Source organism: Falco peregrinus, chromosome 3 (assembly GCF_023634155.1).
Source record: "Falco peregrinus isolate bFalPer1 chromosome 3, bFalPer1.pri, whole genome shotgun sequence".
Classification (NCBI taxonomy): domain Eukaryota; kingdom Metazoa; phylum Chordata; class Aves; order Falconiformes; family Falconidae; genus Falco; species Falco peregrinus.
The window spans coordinates 115,151,905-115,177,684 of record NC_073723.1 but is presented as its reverse complement, the minus strand read 5'-3'; the positions used below and the strand labels follow the sequence as shown (position 1 = coordinate 115,177,684).

The 25,780-nt window shown below is 55.8% G+C and overlaps 2 protein-coding genes across 38 annotated transcripts in view; one reads left to right on the top strand and one right to left on the bottom strand.

The window, feature by feature from the left end:
• Window positions 1–5,657, top strand: part of EPB41 (erythrocyte membrane protein band 4.1) — a 96,573-nt gene extending 90,916 nt beyond the window's left edge. For all 35 annotated transcript variants that reach the window (XM_055798464.1, XM_027787997.2, XM_055798457.1 and 32 more), the window contains 3 exons: window positions 131–211; window positions 1,077–1,184; window positions 2,086–5,657. In XM_055798464.1, coding sequence (XP_055654439.1) covers window positions 131–211; window positions 1,077–1,175 — 180 coding nt within the window. In that variant the 3' untranslated portion in view covers window positions 1,176–1,184; window positions 2,086–5,657. The remainder of the gene's footprint in view (window positions 1–130; window positions 212–1,076; window positions 1,185–2,085) is intronic.
• Window positions 5,658–14,691: 9,034 nt separating this feature from the next.
• TMEM200B (transmembrane protein 200B) lies at window positions 14,692–23,865 on the bottom strand. Of its 3 annotated transcripts, none has more exons than XM_055798478.1 (2): window positions 23,685–23,865; window positions 14,692–16,348 (listed from the first exon to the last, which is right to left on the bottom strand). In XM_055798478.1, the coding sequence occupies exon 2, from the start codon at window positions 16,323–16,325 to the stop codon at window positions 15,039–15,041; it is 1,287 nt and encodes a 428-aa protein (XP_055654453.1). In that variant the 5' UTR covers window positions 16,326–16,348; window positions 23,685–23,865; the 3' UTR covers window positions 14,692–15,038. The 3 variants fall into 3 exon arrangements, with proteins under 3 accessions (XP_055654453.1, XP_005238352.2, XP_027643850.2); XM_005238295.3 differs by lacking the exon at window positions 23,685–23,865 and adding an exon at window positions 23,137–23,661; XM_027788049.2 differs by lacking the exon at window positions 23,685–23,865 and adding an exon at window positions 20,831–22,912.
• Between the last annotated feature and the right edge of the window lie 1,915 nt (window positions 23,866–25,780).

The following is a 25,780-nucleotide window of genomic DNA, read 5'->3' as shown; positions in this document are numbered from 1 at the left end:
TCTGATGCCGTGGTATGGCGGCAGCGTTTGGTAACGCTATTTTTGGATACCGTCTTTAGAGAGGCAGCCCCAGTGCACTCAAATTCCTTTCCACTTCTAGACTAATGGCAGTGTTTTGCTTTTGTACTAGACTGTAAAAGGTGGCATTTCAGAGACGCGGATTGAGAAGAGGATTGTCATCACAGGAGATGCAGATGTAGACCACGACCAGGTAGGAGCTTGGATGCGGTCCAAAAGAGCTTCTTAGAGCTGTCACAAATTAGACAGACTGCTTTTCCAAAGTCAGCTTCACCAGAAAATAACCTAGGGGAATTTTACTGGGGTAGAAACAAAACTTCAGAAGTGATTTCTGTAACAAATAGCCTTTTGACAGTATGCAGCTGTGTAGCTGGGCAAGAAGAGCTTAATTCTGTTCTGAAACTGGTGTTGGCAGCAAAGTTTTGATTTTGTACAAGTACAATGTTAAAAAAAAATATATCCACAAACCCCATAAAATAAGTTTTCCGTGACATCTGGATGATATGCATTTATTTTCTTATAACTCTGAAACACTATTGCTGCTGCATAGTGCCAAAAGTAATTTTATAGTGCTCAGCACCTGCATTAAATCTCATCAGCTTTATGTGAAACCTTTCTGATGAGTCAGCCTCATTGGCCTCCAGCATGTGTTGGAAGTGATGATTTTGTCATCAGAGAATTATACTTTGAATTTAATTTTAGTTGCAAGTATCATGGGGCTGGAGAATATTCGTATGACAAGAACTAGTTTAGTAATTCCAACAGAAAATGTCTTGACAAGATGTCCAAAATATGATCATCACACTCGCTGGAAGAATAAACAGGATTTGCTTAATTGCTCTCATCCATCTTCTACCATGGGGCAGTGGAGAGATGTGACATATTCTTAGAAAACAGCTTTTTCTTCCAGAAATAATCTTTAATGGCACCAAAAGTCACCAAACTGTGCAGCTGAAGCGGATTCACTTTTGTTTTTCCCTCCCCACAGTTAGGAATAGTCTCTCATCCCCCCCGCCCCAGCCCCTCGGTGGCATGCTCTGAAACGTGCCCTCTTCCAGGTTCTAGCGCAGGCGATAAAAGCAGCCAAGGAGCAGCACCCGGACATGTCGGTGACCAAAGTGGTTGTGCACCAGGAGACAGAGATTGCAGAGGAGTAGCGAGGCTGTGTAAGTAGCAAGACCACGTACAATGCGTGATGGGGGCTGCTCTCCGCCCCAGGGCGGGGGACTCGATCTCCGTGCACGGTTTGGCTAAATATGGTCAAAGTTTAAGCAAAATTATTACTGTTAGTTGATGACTCCTGCTCAGGCTGTTCTTATTAAATCATTTAAGGCTCATGAAGCAGTCACAAATACAGACAAATCCTGCTGTGGAAGTGAGCCAAAATTGTCTCAAACAAGCGGCGTGGCTCCTGCGATGCAGCTGTGCTGCCTGTGCAGGCACCTTCGATGCACCGGCAGCACACTGGGCTATAGGGGTCACGCAGACCCCTGCCTGCACCAGCGCCAGGTACCCCCTGAGCTGGATCCCAAGCTCCTGACTTGCCTGGAAAGATCCCTTTTCTGCAGTTTTGATGATTTGGGGAAAGAGCTGCTCGAGGAATCCCAGGGCTCTGCCCGCACATCAATGCTGTAAAGGTGTAAACACCCGCACTGGTGATACTGGTGTTGCCCAGGTCGGTGCTGCGCTGCCCTGCCCTGCTGTGTCCTGCCTCATCCTGACAAAGCTGGTACTTTCAGGGATTCAGGAGGTAGAACGAGAACAAATTAGGCGAGAGGAGAGACAGCAATGGTTTAACAGACACTGTGGTCGAGCTTTTTAACTCTCCAAACCTAAATCGAAACGGCACAGGTTTCCCAAGGGTTCCTGAGGTTGCAGCTCTTCAAATACGGCCCGTCAGGGATGGGAGCAGGGTGCCTGGTGGCTCTGAGCCGGAATTCACACCGGCCACTGATGGTCACTCACCTTCTGGTTTCTGCTCGCCAGCCCCTTCAGGGAAGGGGGCTCCTCTCTCTCCCAGAAAGCTGCTGCCGGGAGCTGTAACTTACCGTGCGTGTCTCTTTCTAGGAAGCGTTCCTGCCAGACACAACACCAGGAAAAAGAAACCCAGCAAAACTACCAAGAAACTACCTGGAGCACAAAGACCTCGGATTTACAAGACTTGACACTCAGAGACATTCATATCATTTATTAGGAGTTGCGCTTTTTCATTTTACTTGGGATTTTCCAGACTCCACTGGATCCTGTCAGATATAGGGTTTTGTTTGTTTTTTTTTTATATATATATTGTGACAAAAGTATGCCATATTTCTAACTGTACTGAATATTTTTTACAGGTTTTCAATTTTGCATTCCCTCTCACGCATAGCCTCTTCAGATACAGACACCCGACACACCTCACAGGGCTCAAAGGGTCGCTGTTTTAAGTCGTATTTCCTCCGCCTTGTCAGGGATAACGGAGATAAGCCACATCCACGCATAATTCCAAGTGCAGGATCCCTACACGCCTTCAAAAAGCCGTGGGTCCTTCTGCCGGGAGAGTCAGTTTAGAGCAAGTCAGACTTCAGTTTTGTGCAGCATTTCCGATTGCCTCTTTATTATTATTATTATTATTATTTTATTTTTTAGCTCTAGGGAGCTTGAGACTCCAGTCGCGATACCTGGGCGTGCAGGGCAGAGCTGCTGCCTTCGCTCCGACTTTCCTCCCCGTTGGGTTTCAGGCCCCCGATGTGTGAACACAGTAGGGTTGTGTGGTGTAGCCTATGCACACATCTTGATAGTTGACTAGATTTAAGGAATACTGGAAGTTGCTTCAAGTATCTTATACTGTGAATTTTAGAGCTTTAAGAGGACTGTGATAGCATCTCGCCTTCCTCCTGTGTGTCTCTACCGAGTGCTGCCTACCTGTTTGTGTTTTCTAGATGCCGTTAAATTAAAAAGCCCTTAGAAGCGTGCATTTAAGGTGTTTGGACTCTGAATGCTATTAAGGTAGGCTTATGCAGCATTCACAGTAACTGATTTTTTTTCAGTGTCATAGTTTTTCACTCGTTTGTGTTCATGATTTATAAATTAGGGGGTTTTTTTATAAGTCACGGGTTGGGTTTTTTTCCTCCTCTCACAGTGCTATTTAAAGCTAAACGCATTACCCATATACCAGGGCATCTATCGTACTATCGTTAAATTTAAAATCCTGTAGACAATCCTTCCTAGGCCTGGAAGCTGTATTTGGAGAGGCCGAACAAGAAATTTTAGGAGGTGCCAGGTGGTGCTGGAGCCAAGCTACGGGAAGGTGCTGCCACCCCTTCTTCCGCGCCGGCATCGGGGTCTGGGCTTCCTTGGGCATCGTGGCCACCTTGCTGGAATGAGATACCAGGGTTAGTGTCTGCATCTTTAGGCTGAGCTTGCAGACCACCGGCCCCATCTCCAGTGTGGTAGAGATGACCAGAAAACGACTTCTTTGCAGCTGGATGTGCTTCGCTCTGTGGCACCGCGGGCTGAGTTCCCGCTGCTGCGTTATGAGCTTTGTGGAGATGTTCTAATCATGCCCTGATTTCTCCTTCCAGCATTTAAATTTAAAAAGGAAAAAAAAAAAACCCAAAAAACCAGCCCACAAGCATTGTAAAGATTCTGCCCAGACACTTGTGAACACTTTAGTATACTTTGAGGTTGTGATTTCTTTTTTTTTAAATATATATATAGTGTGGCACATTGGTAGCTGAGGGCATGGAGTGCTCTGCCGCTGCTCCTCAGTTGAGGATGGGAAGAAAATGGCAATAAAGAAAAAAGCTCTCTGCTATTATGAATTTGAATAATGTGTTTCAGAAGTCACTGGATTTAGCTCAGGCTGCAACGACTTGCTGTTTAACTGCAAACAGCTTTCAAACTACACTGGGGCTAGTGTAGCTTCTCAGATTCAGGTGCAATTTTAATTAAGCTGTCAGTATTGATTGGAGACTTACGCTGAAAACGCTGGAGCTGCTGGATTTTTGCTTTCTTTGAGCCTTGCTGGCCCTGAATCCTCCTCAGCCTCCAGTATTCCCACGCCAGTAGCTGCTGCTCTGGGTGCGCGCGGTCCCTGCTGGTGATGCTCTGCCCTCCACTGGGTACCGGGCATCTGACTTGGGATTTAGGGAGTCCTGGGCTCCACAGCTGTAGCGCAGGGATTAAGTCTTCCTATTTATGTCTGAACAGCCCTTCCCTTCCTTACTCTGCAACGCGGATCCTGTAACAGGTCTGTGTCCCTGCTGTCCTCAACTTAGCTTGCCTTAAATGCCCGTCATGCTGAGCACCCCTCCAGCAATGTCCCTTTGCTGGGAACTTAGGTTTTTGCCACTCTGCTCCTTCCTTCTCACCCTGTAGCAGCTACCTGAGGAGTAAACGGGCACGCTGAGTAGTCATTTAGAGTATTTCCGAGCTTTACTAGACAAAGCCAGCGTGATGAGTTTTGTCCGTAGCACTTAAAGACTGTCACAACCTGGGTGTTCAGTTGGGGTGAGCACGATGAGCAGGACAAAACACCCTGAGCAGGGATTTCTGGGGTGAGAAACCTGCTGGCACGAGAGGTGGTTCCTTTCCAAAAGGACCGTGGCTGCGCATGTCCCTTTTTAAGGGCACATAGACTAGAATAACCCTAATTTTTTTTTTCCTGGATTTTGGGTGGACTGTTTCCAGGCTGTTCATTCTCGTGCTTCCCCTTCTAAGTTCTTGCTTCTCCTTGAGTATTTTAAACAAGTTATTGCCTCGTCTGACCTTTGCCATCACGCTGCTATCTGACCCCACGTGGGATTTCCAGCCCTGCTGCCCCTGCGCAGCCGCCTGCGTGCAGAGCCCGAGCCCGGGAGCTGGATGGCAGCAGCAGCAGCAGCCTGGGAAGAAGATTAAGAGCAGAAGAAGCTTCTTCCATCCTCGGCCGGGGCCGTGGGGGGGCTGCCCACACCCCTTCCACCTCCGACGGGTTTTTAGCATCCTTGGCTCTTAGCGTGCTGTGTCATTTCTAGGGACAAACCAGCAAAGGAAGGTCTATTTATATGAATGTTCCCAGCTCTTCCTACTCTACAAATTCACCCAGAGACTGTCTTGATTGTATAATATACATTATATGGAAGCTATTTATATATGAATGAATGTTTTTATAGAAAGGAAGGCAAGGAGCTCATGTTCTCCTCCATTAAACTGGAACGGCAGCTCTGGTTGCCAAATAGCAATCTCTGACCAATGCAGCTGTGTTAGCAAAGGACTGACTGATTTCTGGTTTTAATAAACTGTGGTTTGCTGATTTTCCTAATTGTACAATTACTTTAAGAGGTGGTAGTGTCCCAGCCTTAGAGATGAAACTTGTAAAAAAAAAAAAAAGTAAAAAAAAAATTTAAATAAATAATTTAGTTGAGAATATGAAGGAGCTTTGTAAAATTTTTTTAAGGCAATTGTGAATTGTCTAGGCTAGCTGTTTACACTCTTCTTTATAAAAATAGGAACTTTTAAAATTGGCAGTTCTTTATAGATCAACTAGTGATGGGAGCTGTTATTTTGGACTTTCATAGTAAATCAAAGGGAAAGTTGCCGTAGCATTTAGACAGACATAAGTGTTTAGTATTGCTTCTTGTATTGCATTTTTCAATAAATTTTCAAACAAAACTGTCTCCCTGGCCCTGAAGCCTTTTTTCTTCTACTCACCCTCCTCCAGATCTCTCTCCCCAGCCCTGTGCCGGGCTCTGCTGCCACCAGCTGCACTCTGTGTGGCTTCAGATGCTTCAGCCAGCTCCCGGCGGGGCTGCCTGTGGGACCAAAATGCCCAGAAAGGGCCAGAAGGGAGCCCCAGAGTCCCAAGTTTTTCCTAAAGCATCATCACTTGATATAAAACCCTTGGAGCTACTGGATTTGAGGTGAGCTCAGGTGAGGGTTTCTGCTCCACAGCTGCTGCCTAATGGTGAGCGAATGTGATGGAACTGGAGCAGGGGAGATGTCCAACCTAGCTTTTTTTTTGGTCCTGTCACATTTTTTCTGGCTGCAGCAGCCTTAGGAGGATCAGAAATACTGAGCAGAAAGCTGACAGGGCATCTTGGCCACCAGCCCAACAGAGAACAAAAGCCAGTTGGTCCAGCCAGAGACTGGGAAGGGGATGGGAAGAGCATCCCTGCAGGCATGGGCAGCCCCCGGGCTGGCTGCTGTACCATCCCCCCGTGCCTCAGTTTCCCCAACAGAAGAGAAGGGTTATACAACCCTGTTGTCACTCATGCCCATGTCTATATTCATGCACGTCTATATTTGCATACTAAAAGCAACCTTAGTTTAAATTGCTCCAGAGATGAGCCATTGCATCTTGCTGACACCCTGCCTTTGGCCAGTTTGCTTTCATTCTGCTCCAAGTATTAAATCTCAACGTACCGTAAAGCAAAAATTACAAGGGGGCCTCAGCAGTCAGCCCCGGATATCTGGGAAACAGCCACTGCCGGAGCTGCTTTCTGTAAAATGTCACAGCAACTTGATTTACTTGCAGCAAGGAGGCAGAGCCGACCATCACGTTATTTCCCCAGGCCAGCATGGGCTGTTGCGCACGGCCGGGGCACCCTGGGCTCTGCGCCTTGTCCGACCCCATTAGGGTCACACCAAAATGCACCTTAAATAACCCTGTCCCGGGGGGCTGGGGCTCACGGGGGTCCCAGCTCCTTCAGATAACGCATTGGCGTGATGAGCCACAGCTCCAAAGACATCGCGTTGGGGAGCAAACCACCCAAACACGGTTCCATTACTGTGCTCGGCTGCACTTCGGGGTGCCGGTCCCTGGCTCAGCGGCCAGTTGGCCAAGGCATCACCCATGCTGTTTGATATCACCCAGGAGCATCTCGGAGCTGGGTCCCAGCCCCTCCCCACGGCTCCCGGCTCAGCACCAGCTCTGCTCCACCAGTGGCACCGGGGAGCATCCCAACCGGGCTGTGCTGGAGTCCAGCAGCATGTCCTGGCTCAAAGACCATCAGCCTTGGGACTCCCACCCCAGGTGAGGGGACGCTGGGCTGATGACCGTCCCTGCTGCCTCTGCCCTCCCCAAGGGGCTCCCAGCCCGTCCCCCCCCGGCACTGGACCAGACATGCTGCAGGGACATTGGTGGCACCAGGGACTTGGTCCTACGTGCCCCTCCACCACCGTGCTTTGCTGGGCAGGACCATCGCCATCGCAGGTGCAAGGACATCCATGGCACAGGGGACATTTAAGCCCCATCCAAAATGCCCAAGGGAAATTTGTCCCCAGCTCATTTCCCCAGGGGACAAGCGCTGGGACAGCAAACACCAACCACCGATGCTCAGCCGTGGCCCTTTGCTCTGCTGCCGAGCCCTGGGGCCATCAGCCAGGAGACCACCACAACTGGAAAGGCTTCTCCTTAAAGCCCCCACTGCTTACAGCCTCCCCGGGCTGGGTGTCCCAAGCACAGGGTGCCCTTACCCCCCTCCCCAGCCAGAGTGGCGCAGGGTCTGAGCCCTATTGCTCCCCTTTAGCCCCGTGCCTCAGTTTCCCCCCCTCCCAAACTGCAAAGTCTGCCAAGCCTAGAGCCCTGCAGCATTTTGCCTGGTTACAAACAAGGGAAAATATTAGGTAAACAAACACCATGGCAATCTAGAGACATGAAAATAAAAAAAACCACCAAACCACCCCAACCCCCTTGTCCCAACAGCAGCAGAAGGCAGCAGCAGCAGCACACAGGCTCCCTGGGGGGCCTGAGCCCGGGCTCCTGGGTGGCCCCATGCCAGCTCCAGCCCCGAGATCCCACACCAAAGGCAACGGCTCCGTCTGAGAGATCTCACCCTTTGGGAAGGAGCCACAAAAGCCCTTTCCCTTCATCACCCATCTCCATCCCTGGTCCTTCCCCAATGTCTCCATCCCAGACCCTGACCCAGGACCCGAAGGAGTCCATCACACTGGGAGGAGAAAGTTCCCATTCAAACACCAGCTTGTTCCAGCTCGGGCTATTTTTAGGTCATTCCTCTCATTTCGGGGGCTCGGGCAGCCAGTCGTGTTCCCGGCGGGTCAGTGGTGCCCCAGGGTCAGGGCTGCTCTCAGGGCCCAGAGGGGAACCGCTGCGGGAGCCAGGCAGGCAGCAGGGTTGACTCCATCCCTTCTAGACGGGAGAGCCCAGGGTGGTTTAGGATCTGGGAAAAACAGGGTTGAAAGGGAGGAATTGCATTCGCAGTGAGCCAGGTAGGACACACTGAGCTCGACCCTGAGCTCCATAACTGGGAAAACTGAGGCGCAGGGGGGAAAGTCAAAGCCAGGGGCAGGGAGCAACCTCCTGTCCCGCAGCAGCCGGGTCAGTGGCACTGGGTTCACCTGTTTTGTCCCTGACCCCCCAGGTAAGCCCCGCTGCGGGATGCCAGCAGCTCCTCACTCCCCCCTGGCTCTAAGGGCTCAGTGCTCCCCCAGGAGCAGCCCCCCACATCGGCTGGGGCGAGCAGAGCATCCCTATTGCTCTGCCAAGCACCCTGGGACCTCGCCAGCCCCTGGGAGGCTGGAACACCGAATCAACAGGCGGGATGACACCCCAGTGCACCCCAGTTGCTCCACACTGGCCTTCTCAAAACACCACAGACCTGAAGTGGCATCCCTGCTCCATCACCACCTTGCCTACCCCTCCGAACCCCCGGAGCGGGACAGCAGCAGCTCCATGGCCAGAGTCTGGCCATCCTGTCGAGCAGGACACGCTGGCTGGATGTGTCCCACTGCCCCTGGTGAGCAGGGGAATGTGCAGAGCCCTGGGGTCAGGGCAGCAGCAGGGACCAGTTGTGTGGTGGGTGCAAACCCACGCGGTGGGTGCAGCACCGGCACCCAGGGCCATCTCGGGTGGCTGCGGCATTCAGTGCCACGGGAGCAGATCTGCTACCTCTCGTCCCCCAAAGGCAGCAGCAGGGCTCCTGCCATCCTGCCCACCGTGGGAGGCGACGGCTGGCCCAGGCTCCAGAGCAGCACGTCCCCACGGAGCCACACGCGGTGACTTTTGGATGTTCCTGCCCCACACGCTGCTCTGCCTCCACAGCAGGAAACCTTCACGGCACAAGCTCTCCGCCGCTGCCCCAACACACGCATCCTACCGAGCTTCTCTAGACGAGACAGTTTTGCAGGAGCAGGAATGGGCTCCCAAAGCCCAAATTCCCAGCCCTTAAATGCCCCAAGCCCCAGTTAACCCCTTGCATGCCAGACACAGCACTTTATCCACAGATTCTTTCCTTCCCCTGGTTTGCCCCCAGCGCTCCCTGATGGGCTCCAAGCCAAAGCCCCAGATTTGAGCTCCAGCTCCGGCCACACTCCGGCACTCGGCTGTTGGGACAGCACACATTGTATGGATGCTGATAACAGTGGATGGAGGACTCTGGCTTTGGAGCTCGGCTCGCCCCATCCCACCCAGAACCAGCCCCCAGGGATCAGCCCCACACTGCTCAGCCTGTTTCTGAAGCCAGGAGAAACGTACAGAGCCTGGGGTGCCAGAGAGCCTATGCAGGACACCCCCAGACCCACAAGAGCCAAAAAATGAAGCAAAAAAAATAGATCAAGCAACCACCCCCAAACCCACACCAGCTCCAGCCCTGGCCTGGCTCTCTTATGTGCCAGGAAGCACCAAGATGGATGCCCTTGGTTTGGTGCCAGCTCATTAATGCAGAAATGCACTGTGCATCTCACTTATTTCCCTTTTTTTAAATAAAGCATCCAAAAGCAGCACCCTATATACCTCACCAAAAGGCCACAAGGCATTACAGACCCAGAGAGCGCATCCACACCCCATCTCCCCCACTTAGGGGTCCTCATCTTTAAACTTCAGGTGCGAAGCACCGCACTATTGCTCATCACATATTGCAACAGCCCCAGCCTGGAAAGCCCTGACACTTCATCTTCCCAGCGCCTCAGCAAAGAGATTTATAGCAGAGAACACTCACCCGAAATAATGCACCAGCATTTGCATTCCCTGGCTGTACTGCAAGTGCACGGCTGCTAGCAGAGTGCTTCCCTTCGCCTAGACTTTAAATCTTAAGGACGGACTTACTGGCCAAGCAGACTCATGGCTGTGGCTTCCCTTGCTGCGGAGAGAGGAGGAGAAGGAGGAGGAAGGGCTGCAACCGAGCCTGAGGGCTGGCAGCTTGGTGGGACCTGGAGGGCTGAGCAGCATCAGGTGTGTGGTGGGAGCGACCGTCCCCCAGCTGTGGCTGATCTGGCTGAGTGTGACGGTAGCTGTTGTGCTCTGAGCTTGGGGTCTGGATCCTTCACAGTGGGGATCTGCTGCTTCTCCATGTGGCTGCTCCAGCCCTTCTCTCCCTGTCCCCCACTTTTTTCCCCTTTGGGGGATGTTTCTTGGGCCAGCTCCAACCCTGCCCCATTCTGCACAGTCCCTGCCTCCGGCTCCATGCAGGTGCCCTGTTAAAGAAGTGGCCAAAGGGCTGTTGTTAACGGCCTCCCTCCCCCCACACACACACCCCCACCCCCACCCTAGGCACAGAGATGTCCCAGCAGCGAACCTGGAGCCCCACCGGTACTGGCTGGGGTGGTCCTGGGCACGGGAGACCCTCTTACAGCGTTGGTGGGGTCCGCACCCTCCCCAGAGCCCCTCTCCCACACACGGCCTATGGCAGTGGTTTCCCCCAACCCATTTCCCACCTTTTGTCTATTTTTGGCCCAAACTATGGCTGTCCCATAGCTACCTGCCAGCCTAGAGGTCCCTTGGTGGGGGGTAATTGCAATTAGTGGGTCCCTTGCCTCTTCTGCCTGCATCCTCTGCCACAGTGGCCCAAGGGCCACCCCACAGTCAGCCTTGGATGTGTCAGCACTGGGGACAACCCCACTATCTTCTTTTGCTGGTGTTCTTGGTGAAATGCCCCTTCTCTCAGTAAGAATCTCCTGCAGGAGGCACCTCCTGGGGTGGGGATACGGCGGTGGGTGGTAATGGCTGGGTTTTAATCCATAGTTTATAGAGCCAGTCCCTGGGCAGGATGAGAAGACACCATCCAGCACCATCCTGCATAAACTGCACAGCGTGAGGGCTCGAGCCCTTCCAGGATGCTTTAACTTCACAGCTCTGCAGCCAGGTGGGGTCAACGGAGAGATCCAGGGTGGATTTTCCTGCTTTATTTTTAAATTTCTGCTTTGAACCCAGATCTATTCCTGCCCAGTTTTATTCCCAGCACACTGGAGGGACAGCGTAGGGGTGACAGAATCCACAGCACCCATTTGTTGAAACCGGCACTGTTAAAAAACCCACATGCACTCTTGAAACCATGTCCATAGGCAGAGCTGAAGGTGAGGGATGCACAGATGATGCTTTCCCCCAGAGAGAGCATGGGTCTTCTCACTTGCCAGGTTAATTAATCAAGCAGCTTTGCATTTTTAAATGATCCCTACATGGCTCAGAAATGCCTCCCTGGAGGATGCTGCTGAGTTGGGCAAGAGGAGGATGCTGGAGCAGGCATGTGGTCCAGGCAGGAGACACAGAAGGCAGGTTCCCCTCTCCTCCCTCACTGTTTGCCATGTTGGGTTGCAGCCGCTTCCCATAGTCAGGCTGAGCCCCAGCCAGAAAACAAAGGGAGAAAATTAAAACAAAAGCCCCCAGCCCTGAAATAGCTTCTGTGCAGCTCTCCGCAGCATTTCAGGCTCCAGTTCCTTGCTGCCAGTTCCCAAAGCGTGGCCCAGGGCCCGGCGTTAGCTCTGGCTGCAGCTGGTTAAGCCCAAATGAAAAGTTATTTTCAGATAAAAACAACCTCCCGGCAGGTCTCCTGGGATGCTGCTTGGGGGCAGACCCTGCTGGTAACTTTGTTGTTGCTGTTTATTGCATTGAACCAGTGCTCAAAAATAATTTTGAGATTAAGCAGCCAAAAAAATAGCTGAGCTATGGGCTGGTATCGCTCCCGGTGAAACCTCGGGGGGGCTACTGACCCCCAGACTGCAGCTGCTGGCTGCATCTCGGCTCCCCTGCAACGGGAGATGCTGGTACCCAACTTCTTTGGGAGAGTTTGCACGGGAAACAGAGACAGCCTTTTCTTGTAAAGCTGGAAAAAAACCCACCACTGCAGGGTGTAGGGGTTGCTTTTTGGGAAAAGAGGGGTTCAGCAGCCCTTGGGGGGGGTTGTCTCGCATGGGACAGGGTGGGAGCTAGGCGGAGGGGCACAGGGGAAGGTGGAGATGGGGCTGGATGTGCCCCAGGCAACAGAACTTGAAGCAGGTATCGCTCCTGCTTGAAAGGCAAAATAGACATTAAAATGAAAAATAATAAAAATTAAAACAAAACATGTGAGTTTTCAAAGGTGGGGGGGATGGGATGTTGTGGGAACCCTGACTTCTCTAAACTGAATGTGTGTGGGGGGGGTTGTTTCTTGCGGGCTTTAATCTGCCTTTTCCCAGCTCCGGTGCTGAGGCTGGTGGCAACGTGGAAGGCGATGAAAGCCAGGTGAGAGCCAACAGCGGCGCCAGCACAACCCTCCCCGGCTCCCGCAGCCCCGTCCCTGGCACCAGACCCATGGAGGGACAAAACTGGGTGACAAAAGCCCTGGCCAGGGGTGCCCCCCCCTCCCCCCCGCCAGCCCCAGACATCAGTCTCTGAGCTGCTAGGAATGCTTATATATTTTTTATATATATAATATATATATTATATATATAAAATATATAGTGCTGGCAATATATTTTTGCCAGAAAAGGCAGTTTCCAAGCCATTCTGCAGGGATGTTTTGGTCTGGAGAAGGATCCTGTCCCCAAGGTTTGCAAGGTCCAAGGCTCCGTGCTCACTTCAGACTGGAGGGAAGGAGAAGCAGACATAGGAATAAAAAAATCCTAAAGAAATAAAACACATTTCAGCCATTTACACGCACCACAGTGGGCTCTGGTTTTGGGAAGGCAAAAGGCAGAGATCCCACCTAAGCTGCAACGTCACGTTTTGAAGCCTCCTGCGTCACCAGAGAACAGAGCCATCCTTGCCTCTTCGCTCCGATCCATCTGTCGGTACCCTATGGCATCCCGGAGATGAGGAAAGCAGCATCAGGGGTGGTCCTTGGATGCCTGGCAAGATGCTGGTGCTGGATGCTTTGGCAAGGGAAAGCTGCTGCTGCTGCAAAAAAAATAATCTTTCTCTGCTTTTTAGTAGGTGACATCTCTCCAGAGATGGGGGGAAAGAAACACATAAAGAAGAAAAAAGATGGTTTGGAAAGATGTAGCTGTCTGCCCAAGTGGTACCCCACCACAGAGGGGCTGTGGGGATGCTCCCACCTCGGTGCCCTCAGCAGCCACCCGAGGCTCAGCGCAGGCCGGCAGTGGGTGCCCAACACCCACCCCGCCCCCAGCGCCTGAGCCTCCACCAGAGCCAGAGATGGACTTGGTGTTAAAAAAAAAAAAAAAGTTTTTTTTCTGGAGAGAAGCACCAGGTCAAACCCCAGCATCATTCCTGCCAGGGTTGAGGGAGGACAGCCTGGTGGAAGATTTTCCCGGTGTCCGCATGAGCCGGTGGCACAGCTGGGACTCGCCAGCCCCTGCCTTAAAAATACAAAGCTGAAGGATATTCCTCCAATTTTTTAGTTTAACCAGGCCCCATCATTGCTGCCTTGTGGCCGTGCCGTGGATGGTAGGACCTGACACCTCCTCGCCCTCCCTGTCCCCCTGAGCCCTCCCTGGGGGGCTTCACCCCTGGGGGACATCGGAGGGACACCACAGCCACGCACCAGTGGGAATCAACAGGAATTGGGGCTGGGCACCAAAGGAGTGACCAGCCCACACCTTCCCAGGGGTAAATACAGCAAAGGCCCTGGGAAAGGATTGGGAAAGAAATGCTGGAGCATTGCAAATTCCTCATTTGCAAGAAAATGGGGCAGGCAATGCTTCCCTTCTCCAGGCTGCCGAGCCCGGAGCTGTCTCCGAGATGGGATGTGAGCTGCACCCCACAGCACAGCCTCACCCAGCAGAGCCAACCTCTTTCTCTACTTCACCTTTCAGTTTATCCGCATTTTCCTACTGCATTTCTCTGCTATGCCGGGGGTTTTGGAGAGTTTTGGTTCTGTGCTACCTTCTCACCAGGGATCGCACCACCCCGGTGCCGAGGCTGACCCTCTGGCCTCATCCCGTGCAGCTCCTGTTCTGCATCCAAAGGGCACCAAACAATGCGACAGCACCCAACAGGGCTTGGCAAAACCAGCATCGACACTCACACCTGCCTCTCTGCCCCATCGCATCCTTCTTTGCGGTACTTGCATCCTTCACACCACCAGAAAACAGCTCAAAGGAACCCTGACCCACAGCCGGGCTTCGGGAACTGCCGCATCCCAGTGACTCCATCGTAATTTCACCGCCTTGCTGCCTGAAGCTCCCCCGGGCACCTTGTACATCCCTACTCTGCAAAAACCAACCCCCAAACCTTGAGTTTATCACCTTATCCTGCAAATATTCAGCAGCTGGTTATAGAGCATCCTTACTCTCTCCAGATGAGCTGGGTAGGGGCAGCAAGGTCTTGGAGACCTTCTGGGACAGGCTGCTGCAGGGGTGCTGCCTCCTCCGAGCATCCCGCAGGCAAGATGACGAGGCAAGGCAGGACCACATGGCATCAAGGTAACATTTAATAGCCCTGCTGGGCTTACGTGCTCTGGTCAAGCAAATTTTCCGGTGGGTTGAGGCTGGGCAAGGGAACCCCACCCCCCAAAACACCCCCCCACCCCAACCCCGCTGAAATAAAGTGCTGCGGGGGCTGGTGGGACCTCACCCCCCACCATGTCCCCATCCTGCAGTTTGTGTTGGGTCTCAAAGCAAGGGCTCCTCCAGAAAAGCCACCAGGAGAAGGGCTTGTAAGGCCAAGGGCATCTACCGGGAAGCCATCGAGAGGCAGCTGGGAGAGGACATCCCACCCCAGGCGAGTCCTCCCCTGGGAGCAGTGCCTTGGGACCACTCTCTTGGCATCTGCTTAGAAACGCTGCCCCCGAACCCCTCCTGGCCGTGGGGATTTGGGGTCGCTGGTGAGTGCTGAAGGCCAGGATGAGGGACTGCGACATCACGGTCCCCGAGGGTGCTGGGGATGTTCAGACCCGCACGCCCTGCTCCATCCCCACCGCCCAGGAGCTGGGTCGGGGCTTGCCCCGGCTCGGGGGCTCGCTGGGCTCCAGCAGCTGGTCCGAGGACTCGCCAGTACTTTCCAGTTTGGCGTAACCCACCAGGCTGATGTGGTCCAGCCGGGGCCAGCTCCGGTTCTTACGGTCCTTGATGGGGGCCACCAGCAGCACCCTCGGCTGGCCGAGGTCCAGCGACTTGGAGTGTCCCGGAGCGTGGAGCTGCACATCGGGGCTGAGCTCCGCTGCTGCCGGCTCCGTGCCGGCACGGCCACCATCCACATTGATGACAACGTGGCCACCACCACCACCACCACGGTCCTGTCTGCGGGGCACAACGCTGCTACTGCTGGAGAGCGGAGCCCAGGAGAGCCACGGTGCTTCGAGGGGGGGCTCGGCAGGGCCCCCCTCTGCCCTCTTGCCAGCCCCCTGCGCCGCTGCGTCCAGCAAGCGGTTGTTGAGCTTGATGACGGGCAATGCCAAGGTGCCAACTGCCGAGGAGAGAAGGGACTCAGCTCCGGCACGGCACGAGAGGCTGAGGTTGGCCTCGGCAGAGGCACCGGAGCGGAGGCTAAGGAGGGAGGTGGCGGGGGATGCTGCCGGGTGCTGGAGGAACTCAGCCATGGTCTGGAGCCTGTTGGGGCCGTAGCAGTCGGACCACTTGCTGCCGGGGCAGGGCTGGCAGGACAGGTCCACCTGGTAGCAGCCCTCCACACACTCGGCATTGGCCTTGGGGACGGGTGAGCAGTGCCCGGCCTCGGGGCTGGCCGCCTCTGGCAGCCCCGCCGCCATGCAGTAGAGCCCCTTCTGCATCAGCCTGCGGGTCTCCATGTCCCGGTTCTCGTACAGCATGGTGTTGGCGCAGATGAAGATGAAGAGCCCGATGCCCATGATGACGGGGCCAATCAGCTTGAGCTTCTCACTGTGGGGCACGTGGCGCCCAGTGGCCACCTCTCTCCTCATGTCCCCTGTCATACTGGCATTTCCCGCGCTGGCCCCCATGCCCCCGGGTCCCCGGTGGGGCCAGTAGCCCACCACAGCGATGGTCATGCCCACCAGGACCACTGAGATGCCCACCATAACGAAGGCTCCCGATGGTGAGCGCATGCGGAGCTGCCCTTTCACCGGGACCTCTGGCGGTGACTTGCGCCTCAGCCTGCGTCCCCGGCGCCGCGGCGGAGCTGGGGGCACCGCCGGCTTGTCCCCCCCGGCCTCTGGCTCCCGCATGGGTCCATTGGTTTTGGTGCTCTCGGCAGTCATTGTCTCTGGCTTGACCGCTCCTCCTGTAGGGTGGGGAGGAGAAAAAGGTGAAGAAGCATCGCTGGAGGGTCTGCGTGCCCGGGGTGCCAGGAGCACGGGGACCACAGGGACACTGGGAGCAAGACGATGCCAGGAGCACGGGGACCACAGGGACACTGGGAGCATGGGGATGCCAGGAACATGGCAGGCACAGGGACACCAGGAGCACAGGGATGCTGGGAGCACAGGGGACCCCAAGCCCACAGGCTGCACCATGTCAAGGACCGGCAGCTTTGCCCTCCTCCCCCACCTGCCTGCTTTCCTCTGGTTACTCCTCCCCACCCCAGAGCGGTGGAGGGCTGAGCTCGCTCCCACCGCGCTGCCAAAGCCTCCAGACGCCTGGGCTGCGCCAGGCAGTGAGGACAGCCAGAACCCCACTGTGCCACGTGCTGCTCTGGCACAGACACCGCTGCCATTGGCGGCCCAAATGACCTGTCCTGGGTCACCGAGTCCTACAACTGCAAAAGGTGCCACCAGCCAGCTCGGCTGGACCACAGCAAGGGAAGGGGCCGTGCATTTGTTGGCCAGGGAAACTGAGGCACAGCTACATGTGAAAACCCAGACTAAAGGTCTGACAAACCCACACCCGCCAGGGCCCTGCAAGCGATGCAGCTCCCCCATTTGCCCCGCTCGCTACCCAAACACGACTAAAAACCGAAACCAACATCCCATCGTCCTCAAGCTGCTTGTCAGACCGCGGGACTCACCAACCCAGCACCCAGACAGGATTTAAGCTGAAAGAGGCGTTTTTCCCGATCCGCTGCTGTCGCCTGCTTCAGGGGGAAGCTGACCTGCTCGGCGCATCCACAGGGTCCTGCCCTCACACACACCAAGATAAAGCTCCACATCCAGGGATTTACAGGGCCTTCCAGAGCGCACGGTTTCTCATTTTATCCAGTTCCTTGCTTCTCAGATGAGCAAGAAGGTGTCAAAGTTGCCTCCAAAACCAGCTGGTGACCAGCCCGATGGGGAAGCATCAGCTGGGCTGGCACTGTCACGCACAGGGTAAGAGGTGCCCCGTGACACGGGGAAGCTACAACACACTCTGAACATGTTCCAGACCAAAAACATCTTTAAAAAAAATAAATAACCTCATGTTGACAGGCATCTGTGTCAGCGCAGCCCGGCTGCTCGCTGCCGTGCGCCCAGCGATGGCCGGTCATGTGGGCTGTGGCTGTGCACCCGGGCAGGACGGCGTGTCTGTGCCCTTGCCCGCATCTCCTGGCACTGCCGGCGCTGCTGGGGGCCAGGGTGGGAGCGCTGCCCGCGCTGTTCCCAGCCCCCGGCCGGCAATGTGCCACCGGCCTGAGCGGGGAGCGCGGCAGGGTGGCCCCCGGCCAAGGGACGCTGCGGGAGGGGGGTCACCATGCCGTGGCATCTTGAATTGCGAAAGGAAAGCATTCGGATAGCACAGCAGCCCGGTTGCATTGATATTCAGCAATTAAAAGCCAGAAACTAAATGCAAGGAGAAACACCCCCGTAGGAGGAGGGTGACCGCTCTGATTTTACTGGGTGAGGTGAATGAAGCACCAAGAGCCAACAGCCAGCATCACCAATGGCAGAAACATCAGATACCAAGGTTTTTTGCCTGGTCTTAATCATCTTAAGGTGTTATTAGCATCAGAGGGAAGGAATTAAAGATATGAGTTTCAGGATGACAGCGTGTTCCTGGCACAAGGCTGCCAAGCTGTGACAATTTGAATAAGGGAGATTTAAAGGAAATAAAAGTCCCAAACAAAACAACCCAAACCTACAGCCCACTGCTGACTGGGGCGTTAAAGGTGAAACAAGCCCATAAACCTGCACTGCAAAGGAGGAAACACAATAAACCCAATGCAATGTTCACCCTGGATGGAAAAATGAGGTTTTAAATATTTTGGTATTAAAGGGAAACAACCAAGGCACTCACACATGTCCCTGAGACTGTGGGGTCTTTTTCGTCTCCAAATGCCCTGACTTAGGTTATGTCCCAGCTTTCTCTAATTACCAGCTTAGATTCAGCCTCTCATAATTTTATATCAAATGCTTCAAATGCCTTCCTGGCTACTTAGGGATTAAAAAAAGTAAGACCTCCTAAACCACAAGAGCGGAGCAAAGGTGGTTTGATATTGATCCCCCTGAATGTGGACCCCGCAGGGCTCATGGCCCCAAAAGCCACACTGATCGCACACACCAGCCACCTCCTATTTTTGGCCCCGCGCCTCTTTAAACCCAGTTCTGTGGTTATCTCCTTTAACCCCCCCCGAGCCCCCATGGAGCCAAAGCCAATGCCAGTGGGGAGCAGGAGCATCCCCCCGGTCCCACCTGGAGCATTTGCCTTGGGTCCAGGTGATGCTCTCTTGTGCCACACCAGGCTGCTCTTCCCACCTTTTTGTACTGGATTCATCCCTGTGTTACGCGGTGGGAGCTGGGGTGCTTAAAAATGGGTGCAGAGGAGGAGAGGGTGCCCATCCACCCTGCACCACCCCCGGCTGGGTCTGAAGCAGCCCCATTCCCCACTCCTCTCCTTTTCCCTGGGCACAGGGATGGAGATGCAGGGCAGGAGGGACAGGCAGATGCTGCAGTCTGCCCTCAGGCAGGGGATCCCCCCTGCCCCCTCCCCAGCATCCTGCCACTATTCCTGCCCTGAGCGCCTCCCCCTTATCTCCTCGCCGCCTGCCCGATAGCTGTCTGCTTTCTGAAGTTGGAGCATTTAATTGCTCATCGCCAGGGCTGGTTGTTCCCAGAGTTCAAAACCATTATTTTTATTAATAGAATCCCCAAGGTTATATAAGCTCTTTAAAATAAAAAATAATAAAATAAAATAATAAAAAAACAACAAAAAAACCCCAGCGCTGCCATCCAATTCTGCAACTCGCAGGCATCGACACTCATGCGAATGGATTAATTCAATGTTGGAGCAGCAGCGCTAGACACAGCTCAGCCGGAGGGCAGGGCTGGGTGTCCCATGGGTGCTGCTGGGCAGGGGGACAGCCGGGTCCCTTGGCAGGGACAGGCGGTGGCTCGGGGCCCCCAGCCACCCCCCTCCAGCCTGGAGGCAGCCGTGGTTCACCCGGACCCAACGCCTCCAGTTTTGAGGTTTCGGTTCCTGGTGGGGAGGAATGACGGTATAGAAATGTCAACGCCGTCAGCGTTACAGAGCGAGATGAGGGCTGCTCCGCTGCCAGGTTAAGCTTCCAATCCCCACAATAAGCCTGGCATTAAAATAAACGCAAATATTTCTCTAATCCCCCCCATCATGAAGGCATATTGCTGGCTCCACCCTCCCACCCCAATCCTCTCCCGCCACCTTCTCAGACAGATGCTCCTAAAATTTGACACTAAAACCCAACGCATCCGACACCAGCAGAGCTGGGACTGGGAGTAAAGCGGAACCTGGGAAGGATGCGGGTCCCCGCATCCCTTGGGTGCCCCAGGGATGCTCTGCCCCCGCCACGAACAGATTGCCAGCTTGAATTTGCAACACGCCACAGGCTATCAAAAAGCAGATTTGGCCTCAAAATCTCTCTCCGGCCAAGGGGTGAGGGGCTGTGCTGGTGCCTGGCAGTGTCACCCCTGTGCCACGCTGCAGGAGATGCCAGCCAGCTCAGTGATGCGTCGGAGAGCTGCAAAAACGCCGCATGGAAAAGAGCCAAGCACAGGCAGCCCCGAGGGCAGTTGCCCTCCCCTTGCAGCTTTATCCCCCTTGCCAGTTATCTTTCCAGGAGCACGCTTGGCTCACACTTGGAAAGGGCTTCAGTGCGGGACAGATTCCACCATGCCAGCCGAGATTTAAAACCCAGCGACTCCCCAGGGAAAGCATTCCTGTTGCCGTCCTGCCCCGCTCCAGGCTGCGTTGCCCACCCTTGGGGCACGATCCCACCCTGCACCCAGGACCCCATCCCATGGGTCTGCTGCACGTCACACCCACAGAGCATCACCTGGGGAGCTGGTACAGGGAGCAGCCCAGGCTGTAACAGACGCTCCAGAAATACCTGACAGAGAGCACCTCTTTTTTCCTTTTCTTTTCCTAAAATATTGCGACTTTAAAGCCGCTCTCCTGATTTTGGGAATAAACCGATTTTGAAATCTGTGGCCAAATCAGCCAGCAAAGCCCGCAGCATGGTTAAAGGCCGCGGTGATGGGCAAGACCCCCAAAGCGCCGAGGCACAGCACAGCCCCCTCTGCCTCATCCAAGCCCCCAAGGGAGCCCGTGATGCCTGTCTGTGGTAGCTGAGCTCCCCCACATCCTCCCTCCACAGGGAAGGGGGACCCAGGCAGCCAAGACCTTATGGGCACGAGGACGTGCCGAGGCGCGCTGCGAGAGCCCTCCCTGGCTACCCCACCCCCGGGGAAGGAACGGAGCACGGTAATGACAGTCTGCGCTGAGATGCAACGCTTAAAAATAACTCCTTTCAGCCTAACCTCCAACACCGCCCCCGGCACGGAGCAGCCCCCAGGCACTGGCTCCCCGCTCCCCATCTTACCTCCCATCCCGACGGGAGGAGAGGCGAAGCCAGCGAGGAGCAGCATCGGTCCTGCTGCGTGGTGCATCCAGCATCCTGGATGCTCAGGCTGGTTTGAGGCCCCCCGTCCTCGCCTACGTGGTGCCTCCTCCTCTCCTATTTTTCTCAGTCCACATCAAATTTCCCCCCTCGGCTACACATTAAAGGTGCCCAGAGAGAAGAAACAAGATAAACAGCTGCCAGACATATTTCTGGGTCTCTCCCAGCAGAAAACCCTGTCACCATCCCAGAACCCACCGGTTCCCAGTCTGAAGCTGCAAAGCCTCCTCCGGGCTCGGTCCTGAGGCATAAAACCTCCCTGCCATGACCCCAGAACGAGCATGTCCACAACGCAGTGACAAAATCTGTCTCTCCAGCTTCAGCTTCCGCTGGGGAGACCCGTTAATCAATCATAATCATTAAGTTCCCTCACAGAAGCTTACCCATAAACCCAGTAACGCCAATTATCACGGCGTGGGAAGGATTAGAATCACAGAATCCTGTAGGATGGAAAAGACCTTTGAGACCATCGAGTCCGTTACCCCAGCACTGCCGAGCCCACCACTAACCCATGTCCCTAAGCACCACCTCGACATGGTTTCTAAACACCCCCAGGGATGGTGACCCCACCACGTCCCTGGGCAGCCTGTTCCAGTGCTTGACAACCCTTCAGTGAAGAATTTTCCCCAGTTCCAGTCTAACTCTCCCCTGGCACAACTTGAGGCCGTTTCCTCTTGTCCTGTCACTTGTCACCTGGGAGAAGAGACCGACCCCCCCTTGCTACGGCCACCTTTCAGGGAGTCGTGGAGCGATCAGGTCCCCCCTGAGCCTTCTCTCCAGGCTGAGTTGGGCTTTTTTCATTTCCCCTTATCCCCTTTCCCAGTGGGGACCACCTTCTGGTCCTGGGCTGGGGGTCCCACGCCTGGTTTTAACTGGGCTTGCCATCTATTTTCCCCTTGTTGCGGCACAGAAGACCCCAGGTGTGAGAGCCCCCTGCCCGCCCCCCCAAAGGCTGGGGGCTTCCCACCTTCAGGTCACACATCCCAGGCAGCAGCCAGGAGTCACCAGGGCCACCACTGTCACTTGGAGTCTGATCCAGGACAGCAGGCTACGGGGAAAGATGGTGCCGGGGTGGTTTGGGGACACAGAGGGGTCTGTCCCTTTGCCTCCCACCCTGTGCTTGATGGACTCCCACAGGCAAGAAGGTCCCGATGGGCAAATGGGATGCAGCAACGCCCGGGAGTGAGGAGGGCCAGGCCACCAGTGCCACCAGTAGCTCCAGCTCCATTCACCTTGACTTCTCCAAAGTCCTCCCTGCACCCAAAATGGGGCCATCTGCTAAACTCCTCTCTACCCCGCAGGCAAAGAAAGTGCGTGGAAACATCCAACTGATTACTAATTACAAGAGCTTGCCTTACCCAGATTTGCTCTGCTAATTAGACTAATCTCTACGGCTGGGAAATGAGCCGCAGTCACCCATAGCGAGGAGATCATGCAAGTTGGATGGAAGCTTAACTCATGTCAGACCCCTGCGAAGGGGATCGTAATTCCTGGCTGCTTCTGATGGGCCATTGTTTAAGGAGACAATAGAAAAGCCGGCAAATTTTGTGTTTCTCCTCCAAGCTGATGCCGAAATCAGGACATCTGCATTGCTCAACTTTTTTTGATATGAACCAGATGCAAATAATTAATAAATCCAAATTCAAGATAATGCAGGCATCTAAATTTAAACAGAGAGTGGATTTCTAATGGCAGCTTTTTGCTTGGTTGGAGGAGGGAGAGGTGTGGGGAGCTCAGAGGGTTTTCCTGGGAGAATTCCTGCTTGTGGGAAGCGGTGCAGGATGGCAGGGCACCTGGAGATGCAGGCTGCGGCCAAGCACCTTGCAAATCCTCATGGCCAAGAGAAAAGGAAGGAGAGGGGAAAGAATTCTGTAGGCTGGGATTTCCAGGGAATTAGGACCAAACTCTTTCTGAATTTGGCACCTTCCCTGCTGCTCCTTTGAAAAATCCCTGCCAGCGTGGAGGGAGGGAGGGGACTCCGGGGGGGCTGCCAAGTCCTCCCTGCTCCCAGGCATGGCCCAAGTTATCCAGCGGGTACAAAGCTGTATCACCCATCCCTCCCACCCCCGGGACCCCCATCCCGCTCTGCCGGAGCAATGAAGTTCCCAGCGTGTTCCCCGCCGCCCGGATTCCTCTTGCCTCCAGCATTTTAACCCCCCCCATCTCCGGGCTCTTCACCCTGCCAGAGCCCTGTCTCCCCTGCTTCGTGAGGAGGAATCAGAACCCACCTGGAGGCGAGACGGGAGCAGGGGGGCTGCCTTCGGTCGCTCCCCTCCCTCCAAGCCGCAAAGCTGAGTCCCCTGTGTCGAAAGACCCTCTTGATCCCACTCCAGGAGCTACCGGGATAATTTCCACCCACTTCTCTCGAGCGTCCACATCAAATCCTGCGTGGGGACTTGCTGCGTGCCCACTCCTCGCCTCGACCCTCAGCGAGGAGACTGGGGGAACCGCAAAATCGTGGGCTCCCAGATCTGGGAATCGGGTAGTCCAGCCGGCTGCTGCCCCGGTCCCGGCCGCCGGCCCCGCGTGGGTGCGTGTGCCCGTGGTGGGCTTGCACACGCGTGTGCGCGCGCCCCGTGCACGCCGCCACGCGTGTGCCCGCGGCCGGCCGGGCGTGCGGGTCCCGCTGTGCCTGCGGGGGCGGGGGGCGCGGGACCCCGCTGGGTGCCCGTGGGTGCCCGCTGCGCATCCCGCGCGGGGTCGCTGCCCCCGGGGATGCTGTGGGTGTACGGCCGTGCCCGTGTGCTCCCCCCAAGCCCGGGACCCCCGCACTCACCGCCGAGCCGTGCGCCTCCCGCCGGGGCCGCTCCCCCGGGGGTGGCGGGCGCTGGGCTCCGCCGCCGCGGCCGGGGCCATGGAGCTGCGGGGGGCGGCGGGGGCGGGGGGCGGCTCCCGGCTCCCGGCTCGCCCTCGCCGCCGCCGGGGCCGTCTGGGTGCGGGGCGGGGGGGCGGCGGGTTCCGCCCGGCCCCGGGTCTCCGCCCCGGCCCCGGCCGCGGCCCCGCGGGGGGGCGGAGCGCGGCGCTGGCGGGGAAGGGGCGGGGGACGAGGCATGGGACCCCCCATCCCCCGTCCCGCCGGGGCTGCGGGGCCGGCAACCGCTTCCCGGCCGTGGGAAAGTTGCGATCGCTTTGCGGGGATCGCTGGGGATCCCCCTGCCGCCGGCCCCAGGCCCAGCAGCGTCCCCAGCCCCCCGCGCAGGATGGGACCCGCCGGTACCCGAGGGGATGCTCGGAGCCCCGGAGTCCCTTCCCCCGGCCCCACCGCCCAGGCCCCGGCCCGCGCCCTGCGATGCACCAGCAGATCCCATTCCTCCCAGCCAGGCCAGCCTGCCGTAGTTTCCCCCTTCAGCTGGGAGAGCACGGGAGAGCTCGGCAGCTGTGGTGACAGCGTCACCCGAGTTAACTCAGGCAGCCTGGGGCGTTTGGTGCAGCCCCCCCCGCACATGGGGTCCAAGCAGGTTCCAGAGGCACCTTCTCCTCGGGCAGGCACAGGGAGGAGACCCTCTGCAAGGAGCTGGCCCCCAGCACGGCGGCCCCAAGGATCGGGGTACCTATGGCACCCCCTCTTCTCCATCCCCACATGTTCAGCCCCAAAGATCGTGGTACTTATGGTATCCCCTCATCTCCATCCCCACATCTCTATCCCCGCATCCCCCTCCTCTCAGGGCAGCGGGCAGTGTCCCACCGGTAGCACATCAGAATGCACCGACACAAGTGACCTCAGCTTCGCCAAGGTGTTCACACACCACCACCACCACCACACCATGCACTGGTAAGTGCTGAGGAGGTTTGGCCTCCTTACACCCCCCAGCCACTGATGCTTTGCAAGGCAGAGAGGCTGTTTATCAGCCTTTAATTAAACATGTACCCAGCTTGCGTTCCCTCCCTTCCCCATACTTGTGGTAAATCTCAGAGCATCAAACCAGACCCCAGCTGTCCCCAGGGAGCCACAAAACACAGCTCTGTGATTCCCTGCGTGACTTGGCCACCAGCACCCCTGGGTCTGTAAGCAGATGCAGAGCCCAGCTCTGTGGCAGGGAGCACTGCCTGGGAGAGGGATTTGGGGGTGAAGCTCAAGAGTGAGGCATAGGATGTCGGGCTCCTCACCTGTCTCTGGCAGGGGACCATCATCCTGTGAGTTGATGAGAGAAATAAAATCCACATTTCTGGGTTACACTGTGGAGATGCTGCATGGGGTCACCTTCCCTGCTCCCAGCTGGGCTCAGTTAAAGCAGCGTTTGGGAAACTTTGGAGCTTCTTGAGTGATGAGCATGGGGGAAGGGTGAGGATAACAGCTCTGCACTGCTGGACCAGGGAGATGCCTCGCTCATCCCAGCCATCCAGGCGAGCTAACAAACCCAGCCGCCCGGGGAGGAATCATATCTGACTTTGACTCTTCACGCTGTTCAAGGTCTCCCTTTGCTGCCACTGGAGACCATCTGGGCACTCCACAATCCAGATGAAATTAATGCTTTTGAGCAAAATTTGAGTTCTATTCAGAGGCTGTGCCTGTGCCAGGCGGAGCCGGCCAAAGAGCTGGAGAGGGAAGCAGCAAGCTCAGCGCCGGCGGCTTTAGGAGCAAGGGTCAGCGCTTTCGGCAGCGCGGGCAGGGCCGGGAGCTGGCAGGGGCCGTGATGCTGGGGCACTGCCCATCCCCACGCAGCAGCCCACTCAAAAGCTGTTTCCCAGCTGCGGGTCGCCCAGTGATGCTGCAGTGGGTCCGTCTCCTGGGGGGTTTACCCCCACACAAGAGGTGGGAGGCAGGCACAGGGGAGGGGGCAGCTGCCTGCAGCTCTCTGGGGCTGAAGCTGGGCTGTGCAGGGGACAAGCTCCTGCAGAGGAGGAAGAGCTCAGCCTGGCTCCCCGTCCATC